We start from the raw sequence: 12,947 nt of genomic DNA on the forward strand, positions 1-12,947 counted from the left end.
AGAGCTTCAATATGAGAGTCAAGATGGAAGTTTACACTGGGGAATGCTCCTGATACTGATATTCAAAGGTCTAAATTTGGAATCTGTGTCAAAGGTCAAGGTCAAGGTCAAATGGCAAGGCTGTGAAGGGACTACAGCTGAATTCAAACATCAACCTTTTCCTTAATGCCAAGCCTTTGAGGTCAAAATTAGTTGATATCATGAAAAGTACACATACAAGCACAGACTTTGATTAGTAAAAAGGTTAGAATGTATTCAAACAAAGGATATATCAGCGTCCATGGTGCCTGGCCACCGTTGATGTATAACACATATGACAGGCCATCTTTGGGCTGGCCACGGATGGCGTAGTAATACGGCAGGTACTCATGCTTCCTAAAGTTATGCTTCTCGTAGAATTTAATGGCAGTGGTATTGGTGGCCAAGACATGGAGGTAGACGGCCTTGCAGTTGGAGCGCTCGCTGGTGGTGAGATAGGAGAGGAGACGGTCCAGGAGAGCAGTAGCTGCAGAGCAGGTGAGAGAAACACAACATGTGACATTGTCAGAGAGATGGTACCCCGGGGTACAGTTGAGTACAAATCTTAGCAGACTAGCCAGATGATGTAACTTGTGTCCTACTTCATTACCAGTTTGTGCCAGGGGATGTGGTCACGTTATCAGACAATCTGGACTTGCATTTTGCAGGAAGGGCTGACTGGTCTAACGGCCAGCATTCCCTGAGTTTGTGGTGGCAGATTGCGTGTACAAGTCCAATCCGTTTGTTTTTTTACACATAACATCTGAGAAGTCATTGGAAGTGGACTATGTGTTACATGTACAGTGTCAGTGTGTTTGTGTGTTGCAGCACTCCATTGCCGCACCTTGGAGACTTGTTGATGTGCCACAAAAATGTGAGATGTCGGAGCAAAATATCACACAAATACCGTATTGGTTGTAATGACCCTCACAAGTTAGTATTTGTAAATATTTGTCTGTGTTTGAAAAGTTTGTTGCTACATCTTGCCTTTCTTGAAAGCAAAGCTTTTTGCCAGAAAAAATGGCACCTCCCACCAAAGGTTGAGTATGCTTCAAAACTAGCTTTTCATGGTAGGAGGAAAGACATACAGTCTCCTAAAGGCAAACAGAGCATGCTGTCCAAAACAACAAGACTTCACATTATTGGCTGTTTTCAGAGTCAACACTGCCTCACTGTTACTTGAGAGATTTTTTCCTTGATTACTGTCAAGCAAAACAGCCAGAAGGTAATTTCCCCAAGTTGTATCAAATCCACAATAACCCTATACCTTCCAATGTCCGTCAAACTCAACAAGGAGATTTTCAAGGACTTGTGTAATTGGGAAAGGAAAGGAACGCTATTACCCGTACCTTTAAAGTTTGATGCACCTTCAAAATTAAAAGACTTGGCCATCGGGTTCAAGCACAAAAGAGGATTTGGAAGAATTCAGGAAGGTACCGGTAGTGTTTTCATTGAAAATGCACAGAGGGTTCAGGTTCTAACTTATAATGTACACTAAATATCAACACTGACCGGTTTGATTTTTCCAAAGAAAACTTACGTATCCCTTACAATCAAATCCGTAACAACTTTGTATCTGATACACACCGGTACATGTAGTTTTTATTCTTGAAAATGTTACTTCTCAATCACACATACCATACATGTACATTGTACATGTATGTGTGTAGTAATGTCACATACAGACTGCTTATCTACTGTACATGGAGCAGGTGCCCTATCCCTCCAAAAAGATCAATGAAAAACTCAGGCCCACAAAATGGCAAACTTGAAAATAACTACACATAACCAATGCTTATGAAATGACACGTACAAACAAGCTATGGTACTGTTTATTGGAAAATGTTCAATATGAGATCTATATCTTTGTTTCTGTACGTACATATTCTGGTATGAGAGCAATTCCTAAGTGCACTGCAAGACACACAGTATGGCTATTAATCCAAATGAACACAAATATCACTAGGAGATGATTCTAAATGGACGTTAAATACAGCAGGAGTCAACTTCCAACTTAAAGGCCAAGCGTTTGGAGCTGACAGAATGACCAACATGAAGGATGACAGCGATGCACAACTCCTACAAGCTAATATTAAATAAACACCAATTTGGGTTTGCTACATGTAAGTGCACTAAATGCATGCAGTCAGTGCTTTTTGTTCTTTCTGTCTGCAGTGCTGGTAAATTTTGTGTCTCCTACACTGTTTCATCCAAATTCATAAATATTTCCAATTTAGCAACAATGGTGACCGACAGCTAGAAAATAATTGTATCCAAACATTACATAGAACTTAACACTCCATCAGGCTGGGGGAGTCAGGTTGGCATAGTGGTTCTATCCTCGCCTTCCACCTCTGCGGTCGTGGTTTGATTCCCAGCCCGGTCCATGTATGGATCTGGTTTTAGTCCCTACCTGATTCCGTGGGTTTTACCCAGAATATTCCTCTGGGGTTTTCCTCCCACCTCTAAAACTGTAACTGCTTCTCACTGTCTCCTCTCTACAGGTTTCTTCAGGCTTGTGAGCAACAGTGTCTAAGGTGCTTTGGAGGAATCCTTGGTGTCATTACCAGAAATTATTAATAATAACAACAATAAAAGCAGGATGAGATGTCAAACAAAAGAAGACTTTTTATTTACATTTACATGTAAACTTATCATAAACTGATTACATGTCAGGGTTCCCAGCATTCCATACAAATAAAATCCAGAGTTTCCTCAATGAATTTTCAAACTCCACAGTAAGATCTATTTCCAGTTAGACCCATCTTCAAAATGTTGAGGAGATTTGTCAGATGTCAACAAAAAAGGAAAAACAAAACCAAACAGACTGGTCACTTCCTCTTTCGGGCCTAACAAGTCCCCAAATTTTCTTTGATTTGAGGCATTTTTATCAAATTTCAATATTTTCCAACTGGAAAGAGGAAAACTCATTTTCCATGTTTTGCTTGATTTCCAGGTAGACTGAGATTGATAAATACAATTGATTAGACACAATCCAACGTGCATTATTGAGCTCACACTCCCATTGCATAGTAATCCTTTGTAAACACCAACCAATTTAGACTGCCATAAGTATGTTTAAACAAGGAGAGAATCAATCATCCCCAAATGGGAAGTAAATAGGAACAAATCATATTATAAGGGCCCATACAGTGTACATGTACATGTAATTATGTTAATAAATGGTTGTTTGAGTCTCATTAAGCCTAATGTTCAATTTTAGTCATTTGAGTCCCATTTAGCCTAATGTTCAATTTTAGTCATTTGAGTCCCATTTAGCCTAATGTTCAATTTTAGTCATTTGAGTCCCATTTAGCCTAATGTTCAATTTTAGTCATTTGAGTCCCATTTAGCCTAATGTTCAATTTTAGTCATTTGAGTCCCATTTAGCCTAATGTTCAATTTTAGTCATTTGAGTCCCATTTAGCCTGATGTTCAATTTTAGTCATTTGAGTCCCATTTAGCCTAATGTTCAATTTTAGTCATTTGAGTCCCATTTAGCCTAATGTTCAATTTTAGTCATTTGAGTCCCATTTAGCCTGATGTTCAATTTTAGTCATTTGAGTCCCATTTAGCCTGATGTTCAATTTTAGTCATTTGAGTCCCATTTACCCTAATGTTCAATTTTAGTCATTTGAGTCCCATTTAGCTCAATGTTCAATTTTAGTCATTTGAGTCCCATTTAGCCCAATGTTCAATTTTAGTCATTTGAGTCCCATTTAGCCTAATGTTCAATTTTAGTCATTTGAGTCCCATTTAGCCCAATGTTCAATTTTAGTCATTTGAGTCCCATTTAGCCTCATGTTCAATTTTAGTTGTGCCATTTTATGACCATTTCAGTGTGGTGCCTGTTTTTATTTTTTCTGACTTAAAACCAATTTGCATATTTAAGAGCAAAGTTGTGATGTCATCCAAATAAGAAACCTACCAGTAAGTGTCAACAGCCAGTTCTTTACTGAATTTTGCTAAAATTTGGGAATTTCTGCTACAGTAAACTTTGTTTACTTTAATAGCGATCTATTATACCGGTACTCGAGTTCTTGACAGTAGGCGAGTGAGCAAAGTTTCCTTACAGGTATTTTCAATGACCAAATTTTGGGTTTACAGTTTAAACCCTAGACTTGACATCAAGTCGTTAGTCGGTCGGCGCATACGCTGTGTCATTTTACGATTAGTGCGGAGCCCATTCACGGATGCCCGCGATCCATCCAGCATGCCACACCGATTCTGCCCTTGCTCGTGGGCTGTTCAGTACCGGTTTCGGCGCACGTCAGCCCACTTTGAATATTAAAAGAATTAAGCAGTGCACTTCTCAGTGACTGTAACCGAAACAAATGTCAGTTTGTCTAAACTTTAATTAATTAACCCTAACCTTCCCTAACCATGTAGCTTTCAACACCAGTAAAGTGTGTGAGTTTGTGGCATTGGGTACTGGTAGCTTACTATCTGGTGTTTTTGTGTGAATGTGAACTGGAGGCCTGCACATACACTGTTGACTTTTGATTGAATGGGTACTGTAGCCTTTTTACTTTTTCTCAAGCTGCTGGGGTTTACCCGTAGACTCAGTAGTGTCCACTTTTTATGATTGTGTGTTTCAAATTCAACACAATGAAGGACACAATGGAGGGGGTACTCTGCTTGCCTTGTTTTTGGGCATCAAATTTTTTAGCCAACTACAGTCAGTGATAAATCATACCCCCATGACCAGTTTGACACATGCTTGACCCTGAAAGGTATTAAGTAGGTTTGTGCATTGTTCTACAAGTACTAGAGTGGACAATACCATTTTTGTACAGGTTATTTTGTTGAATTGCATGGGCACAAATCACATTTATTACTGTATTTCTAAAGATTACATCACGCTACATAAAATTATGCAATAAAGATTATGAAATATTCTGCAATAATTATAACAAGTTGTTGCTTTCTGGGGCTCATCGCCAGTCACACACTGACTATCACTGTGCAGGGTTCTGCCCAGGATGGTTTTAGTGCCGGCAGGACTATCTAAGCAGAGCGCCACCATCGGTTGGCGCGGAGCGTACCAGAAAATTTTTGGAATCTAAAAGCCCCCAGATGGCCGGAAACAGCACTTTCTGGGTGTTTTCAGCTGTGTATACACAGCCTAGAATTAGGGATCTCATGTCTGAAATTTCTGAAATTTAATAAAAAAATTGAAAATTTGTAATTTTGGTCAACTAGGATGAGGTGATAATTTTAGACGGGCAATTGAATTAGAAAAAAAAGAATAGAAATAAATATTGATTTTAGTCTGTAAATCCCTTAAATATTGAATTAATTTCTATCTCTATGATGCCCATAATTTTTCATTGCTATTCAAATCATTTTTCATTTTTTTTTGTGTGTTGAAAATAAGGCGAAACATGCAAAATCTTGGCGGAATATTTTCCTTATTTTCTTTGTACGAAAGTTCGTACAGTATGCATATGGGATAATGACATTCATAAATGTGTGCAGGGATTTTCTGAACAGTCATTTTAAAGTCTACATGAACATAATGTAGATTGGCCATTTACTTTTCTGACACATCTGGCCATGTGTCACGTGCATAATGAGCGCGTGTATCTTGCCATATGGAACTCGTTTACGGAAAAGGCAAAATCATGCTGTTACTTTTGAATAAAAAAATTGCGGAGTTAATATTTTCACCGTGGGATAAACAACAATTAACGGATGCGGTGCCATCGTTGGTTTAAAAAACGATCGCAGTGATCGTTTTATGCAACATCGAGCAGAAAATACATGCACCGAATGTTGCTAACCGTGGTCGGCGCGGCGAAAAACAGTCACGGTCGATTGTCAGTTTTGCAAGTACATGTAAAATTGTTTTTCTGCCAGATTTTTAAGTGTTTAAACGAAGTGTGAATGGGGTCATTTGCAATTTTGTCTTTCTGAAAGTTAAGCCAAATTTTCTTTTCAAGTTGTGGAACTGGGTAAAATGCAGAACTGGACAAACAACGCTGTACATCATGAAGAGGGGGTTTTCCGATCTTCGCGCACTGAGAGCGTTGCATGTGTAAGCCTATGTGTGGCCTTCCAACCAATAGAAAGATTCGTTACGCACTATGTACACGTGCATTGCGCGTAACAAAGCCTCCTATTGGTTTATGTTAGTATTTGGTCCAGATATGTTGCATATGCACGTACATGGGTGCGCAGACGATATGCATGGCAGTGCAAAGTGAAATTTACGAAGAAATTTTACGGTTTCTTTACGATATTCATATCTTCACGATCGATCCCTCGGGAATACTTGCCGGTCGGAAAAGTTGATTTGGCAGATTGTGGTGGTCGGCAAAGCTGCGTGCCGGTTGGGCCCGACCGGCGCCGACCGGCAGCGGCAGATCCCTGACTGTGATAATCAAGAGTTCTTGTGAGGTTCAAAGTTTATCACACAGCTAGACAAGAGAGTAAAACATTACTAGCGATGGCCAAGGAGAAAAGCCCAACAGGGCAGGAGAAGACAGGAGTGTCGATGGCTAGAGGAGTGGAGAAAGGAGGACAAGGGGAGAGAAAGGAGGGAAGGGGAAAGGAAAGAAGAAAGGAAAGGCTCCTGTGGACCAATCCAGGGACACTGCATGCCTGTATGTGGATGACAAGTTGAAGATGCGAGTTGCCATCAGTACGGGCAAAGCATACACAGCGGTGGCAGAGACATCATCTAGTGATGAAGAGGAGTTCCTCGACCAGGCTGTTGCCAATGCAATGGCGATGTCTCCCTCTACGGCAGCCATGATGGAGGGAGAGAAGACAGGAGGGGAGACAGGGAGAAGACAGCAGAGGAGACAGGAGAGGAGGAAAGGAGAGAGAAGGCAGAAGACTGGGAAGAGTTTGTAGGAGAGGAGACACCCCCTGGTGCTGCTTAAATCCATCGCCAAGTGGAGGAACAAGAAGTTATCAGCAAGCAATCTGCCACTGACCTCTCTGAAGGAAGTAAGGGCGTGATTTGAGATACATCTACTGATGGGCCTTGTTCGGATCCAAAACTACAAGGACTACTGGTCATCTAATCCAGGACTGAGGAACATCCTCATCTCTAACACCATGAAGAGACACAGATTCAATGTCTTCAACCAGCACTTGGCCTGCAGCGACCCAGCCACTGACCCCAACCTCATCAAGGACAAGGCCCATCACTACTGCATCAAGCACAAGCACCCACTCTATCCCCTCCAGCCTGTGTGGGACAAAGTGGGTCGTTGCTGCCTGAAGTGCTACAACCCTGGCTATGAGCTTACCATTGATGAGGTAATGATCAAGTAACGGGGATTTAAAGTCAACATGAAAAAGTTCTTCATGCCATCCAAGCCTCTCCGCACTGGATTTAAAGTCTATGCCATCGCCAAGTCAGCCAAAGGCTTCCTTCTCAACGTCACGGTGCATCCCTACAGTGACAAGCCATCGAAGATGAATGATATCGCCCTGTCTGTTGCCAAGCCCACCTGAGTGTCTACCACCACATCTTTCCGGGTAGGCTGTACACTTCAGTAGGCCTTGCACGGTCCCTTCTCTCCAGCTGTACCTATTTTACGGAAGTATTGAAGTGTGGGAGGAAGGGTCTACCTCGGGATTTTTCTAACACCAAGAAGTCCAGTCCCGCCCAGCTCAAAATGAAACAGCTGAGCAGAGCACCCAGAGGTACCGTCTACCCAAGGCAGAATGGCCAGCTGATGGCAACCGTCTAGAAAGACACCCGGGTGATGACGATGCTGTCCAGTGCACATCAGGGCTGGAGAGATCCTGCTGTCCACACCTTGAAGAGAAAGTGCGAGGATCAGGAGACCAGGCCGGTGACCATCCCAGCCCCTCCTCAAGCTGTCTCCTACACCCAGTGCATGGCTGGCATTGACAAAAGAGATCAGGCATACCACACCTGTACCCGCATTCCCGCAAGACGCAGCACTGATGGCGTGCCATCCCGTATTTGCTGCTTGATGTTGCCAGCGTCAATGCCTGGATTTCCTATAGGCATCACCATCCCACCACCGATGAGGCCAGCAGCAACAGGGACACTGATGCAGAGGAGATGGAGCATGATCACCAGCCACAGACCCATGCCAAGTTCACTCTGGATGTTGCCACTGGATGTTGCCACTATGTGGAGTAAACCTCAGTCCTGGCCTACGTTTCAAGAAATTCCGTGAAGCCATCGAAACCGAGGTCACCACCACTACCACAGAGTAGCTGCCTGTTCTCCATCCCATCCTCCTCACAAGAAATGTCAAAGAAAGTTGAAAAGAGAAAAGAAGATAAGAAAGAAAAAAGGAGAAAATATGAATAAAGTAAAGGAGAGAAAGACAACAAGAATTTTTGATAAAAAGAAAAACACAAAAAAAAGGGGAAACTGTGATGTTTCTTTGAACCATCAGCTGTGGTTAAAAGACCCTGGCCAAAAACCTGGCATATTGTAGCATACTAATTAATTGCCTCAGGTGGGAGTGTAGCCTTACCTTGCACCAACCCTCACCTGAGAAGAGACCCAAGGGAATCAGGGGTAGGCAACACATAAGCAGCTCACCATGAGCCCAGCAGTTGGGTCATTCATCTTATCATACTTAGGTGTCACAGATACAATTTAAACACAGTGATATTGTGTAAAATTGTGTGATTAAGTGCAGTGGATCCATACTCTTTGTGATGTGCAATGGGTCTACCGTACCCAATCAAACAAAATCACACAGGTGAAGACCTGTTGAAGTTTGTGAGATTGGGTTCTGTTACTAGTGTTAGGTCAGAGTGTTTTTCCAAGGTGTTGAAGTTAGTGTGATTGGGGAAGGTTAGGTCCAGCAGCCCTTGGGCGGTTAGGGTTTTAATTTGAATTTCAGTTCAATCAAGTACATGTAAACAACACGTTATACAGAGTGCACAGCATACATGCAATGGTTTCCATTAGGACATTGTTCTGTATACTTCCTCTGCTGAGACAGTCCACTAATATGTCTTGAAACCAAGCACAAGTACATTGTACATGTATCCTGCACTTCGTCTATTTTTGTCTCCCCCTGACACTGTTATTGCCATTGTGGTTGATGTCATTTGATCTCCAAGTAACCCTTCTGACTCTGTTCAGCCTGAAGGTGTGACCAATTCAGTCCCTGTAATTGCTGTGGGAAAAAAATAACCACAGATTGACAAGATTGACACCTTGTACGTGCCATCAATAAAGTACATCTGTGAAACAGGACTACTGTAGGGCATATCTGTTGTACATTTAAGTACTGAAATTTGCTGTTGTAAAAGTTACTGCCAGAAGCTTAAACATTTACTTTGGACAGTCAAATATGCTCCTGTATCTCCTGGCACTTGTCAATGTACATGTACACGTACATGTGTCCTGTACACTATGTGTACATGTACCTGTTATGCAACATGGTTTGTTATGCATATTTGTATGCATGCATGCATACATGTAGGGAATGTGCATGATAACTGCAGGGGCCCGGCATACCCATGGAAACCTGTTACATGTAACTTAAAAATAAACTCAAAAATATCCCCTGTACTGGTACATGTACGTTTAAATGTAGTCATGCAACTCTTTCTTGGATCAGCTGATTGCCTCGTTTTCCACTTCCTGTTCATGTCACTGACAAAATGAAAAACACTGTACAAAATCTTGTCCAAATTGGAATTTGTAATTTTTTGGGGTCGAAGGCCAAGTTGCAAGCTTTACAAGTATAATGTATGTAGCAGAAGTTTTACCCTCAAAGACCATTGCGGATTTCAGTGTTTTTCACTTAGCTGTTGGGCAACTAGATGGAGAACACCCATAAGAATTTTCACAGGACTTGTCTTTGTGATAGTTGTGTACATGAGCCGCTAATTAAAGAAAGCATGCCATTTTGTATGGGATAAAAAGTGGATCTTTTCTTGGACTTCAATAACCAGATGCAACAGTGTCACTGTACCGGTACATGTACATGTATGTGTGTATACAAATCCAGCTCATAGTTTTTTGCTGAAGATTTACAAGTACAGTTGACACTACAATGAAAAGTTTACACTTTGCTGAAAAGTTTCTCTTCCAACAAGTGATCGGTGGTTGTAAGGGAGATGCAAAGCTAATTTCAGCAAATGCAAAGCACCTGAGAAGTGCCCTGGATGTTTGGCTGGAGGGGATCACAGGATGTTTATATCAAAAGAACATTTGCATTGAAAACAAATCAACACCCAACTGTCGATTTCCCGAAAGAGTCGAGATAGACACTGGCTTTTCAGACAGTACCTTTCCAATTTCAGCGACAGCGGACATTTCCCATGAGCAAAAGTGCTCGTGTGCAATCCCTAGAAAAATACAAATTTGGGAAAGTGCCAAATTTTCTCAGTATTCTGTAGAGCTTAGTCACTCATTTTTTGTAGGTACGGGTCTGCAGTAACTAGGGACAGGGATAAAAAAAATCGTCTTCTCAACAAAAATTGAAAAAAAAAATTTTATGGCTGTAATCGTATACAAGAAGGGATTTATTGCAATGAAGCAGGGAACTAGCTGCTCACAAAAAGTATTGAGCGCTCTCCAATCCTGAACAAGTCATGACTAGAAGTGCCATTTGAATTTTTTGTCACTTGAGAAGTTGCGTGGGAGGACACGTGTCTCATGAAGTGAGATTTTTTTTTTTCCCGGCAAGTTCTTGAGTCCACCCCAGGACGTGGAGTGATATTGCTCTTGACAACAAGACCTTCTCATAGTGTGTCCGCCCGTTTCCTGTTGCGCAGTTCAGCCATTCAGCGAGGCATCCTGCATTCAGCTGAAACTCTTTAAGCCAGATTGTTTATGCAAGCCTTTCAGCTCCCTACTCCTTTCAGAATGTGTGGATTTTTTTTCTTGAACTCCGGTTAGTGTTTTGACGAAAACCCGAAGTGTGCACCGGTAGGATTACAAGATGTGCCAGAAATACTCACAGTTAATTGGGCATCTGTTTTCAGTTGACATCAACTACATGTACTAAATTCTAGCCCTCCAGTAGTCGTTCAGAATAATCACTTGCAATCTCATTGCATCAGCCATGGTTAGAGGTTAATGGCAACTTTTGAGACACTTGTTGATGTCAAAGAAGTCAGTCCTTTACTTTGTTTTGCATTGTGTCTTAAAAGCTAATGTTCACATGCTCAAAATGGCACAAACAGCAGAAAAAGACTGGTGGCATACAACCACTAAACATAAGTCTCCCATGGAGGCTTTACGTGGTAGCCATCTTGCAGGGCAGTTGTTTTTCTTCCACAGGGAAACCTCCATAGCACATACCTTTTGGAACAAAAGCACTGGCCTGCAAGATGGCATTCACACAAACCTTCTATTATTGGAAGCACGCAGAGTTTGAATTTCATTTAAAAAGTACATGTATTTTGTCTAAGCTCTTATGTGAACTCCAGCTTCGCACTTTGCCAGTTTGTCTCCTATTGAATCGAATTAATGCAAGAATGATGATCCGTTCTAATGCATCCTCATACAAGATGAACAACTACATGCAACACCAACGCTGGCTATTCATTGGCATTGCTTAAACACTTCACTTTGTACTTTTGGGGGGTGTGGCAGTACAGTAACACTGACCCAAGAATACTTGACCATCAGAGGGGTGTGGTTGTAGGCTGCACAAGACTGACATCAAATACGATGGATAAGGCACACTAGTCCAGTGTGAAATCAGAACCCTGGTACAAATGTACTTAGATGAACATGTACATGTGGCTGTCATACATGACACAGACCAAAAAGGAATAGAGTTTGTTTCGAACTTTTATAATTTTCAAGAAGTCTTGGGATTATCCAAATACGAAATTGACTTTCAAGAAGTACATACAGAAAAACCAAATGCCCTGATTCATAAGTCTTTAGAGGGCAATAAAAATCAAATACCAGAACAATGTACACTTGTACACTGAAGATACTGGTACTTGAATCTCTGGATATCATGTATTATATTGTCCTGTCATCCATATGCACATCTGTACACAGACCTCAGGGCCTCATATAATTTTGTAACCTTACAGACTGAAGAAAGTTGATGGTAGAAAAAAAAGTGGTTGTTGAACAGTTACATGTAGGCCAGGAAGGATCCTGTAATTTTGGAATAGATTCTCTTGGAATACATGTACATGGAAATTTGACACATGTACATGTTCAAATGCAGATCCACTAGGACCTTGTAAGCTGTATTGGGGATAGTCTGAAATTTTTGCCTGTGCAGATTGCAAACATTTGCTACAAACACTGTGCATGTTTTTCAAGATGGGACAGCAGGCTTGGCATTTCAGTACACCATCCCTCAAATCTCACAAACCAGTGTTTGGTTTTGCAGGATTTCTCTGGAGTAAACCCTGTAAAGGTGACAGGTGATGATGAGATATATCGGGAGGACCCCTTGGTTTACGATTTGGTAGAGTGAAAACAACAATGAAAATTTTTCTTTTTTTTCTTTGCAGTAAAAAAAACAAGAAATGTCTGTGAAAAAGATACATTGGATTTAAAGGTAGTGTAAACTATTAGTTTTTTGAAATAATTTACAAAATTGGCAGATTACAGTGTACAATATTCACTGCAACTAACATTCCACTGACTTGTTTTATGTTTGAGTCAGCTTCTTTGTGAAAAATCGAGAAAAACAGGGCAGCATTTTCAACAATTAAATTGAAGATTCTGTAATTTATCTTAATTAATTTAAAGTCTGTGACTTGTACAAGGGGGGGTGTTCATAGTAAGCGTAATATTTCATACTCCGTAATATTTGGACCATACCATTAAGCTCTAGGGGTGATTTGAATTAGTAAAGTTTTCGTGTTAAGAGAACCCTTTCCTTAAATAAAATTTTCACTAAACACTGGTCCAGTTTATTTCCTACTTTACACCTTGTGCTCAGTTTCCTATAATCTCAGTTTACAATGCGTTTGGTGAATTTCTGTAAATATTT

General features: G+C 41.0%; 1 protein-coding gene across 2 annotated transcripts in view; it reads right to left on the reverse strand.

Moving 5' to 3' along the window:
- The window catches only part of LOC110976163 (N-alpha-acetyltransferase 60-like), a 44,007-nt gene that overhangs the window by 10,054 nt on the left and 21,006 nt on the right, over positions 1 to 12,947 (reverse strand). For both annotated transcript variants that reach the window (XM_022229226.2, XM_022229225.2), the window contains exon 5: positions 271 to 505. In XM_022229226.2, the coding sequence (XP_022084918.1) occupies positions 271 to 505 (235 nt within the window). The remainder of the gene's footprint in view (positions 1 to 270; positions 506 to 12,947) is intronic.

Source organism: Acanthaster planci, linkage group LG07 (assembly GCF_054643075.1).
Source record: "Acanthaster planci isolate LZ-2023a linkage group LG07, COTS_SCS, whole genome shotgun sequence".
NCBI lineage: Eukaryota > Metazoa > Echinodermata > Asteroidea > Valvatida > Acanthasteridae > Acanthaster > Acanthaster planci.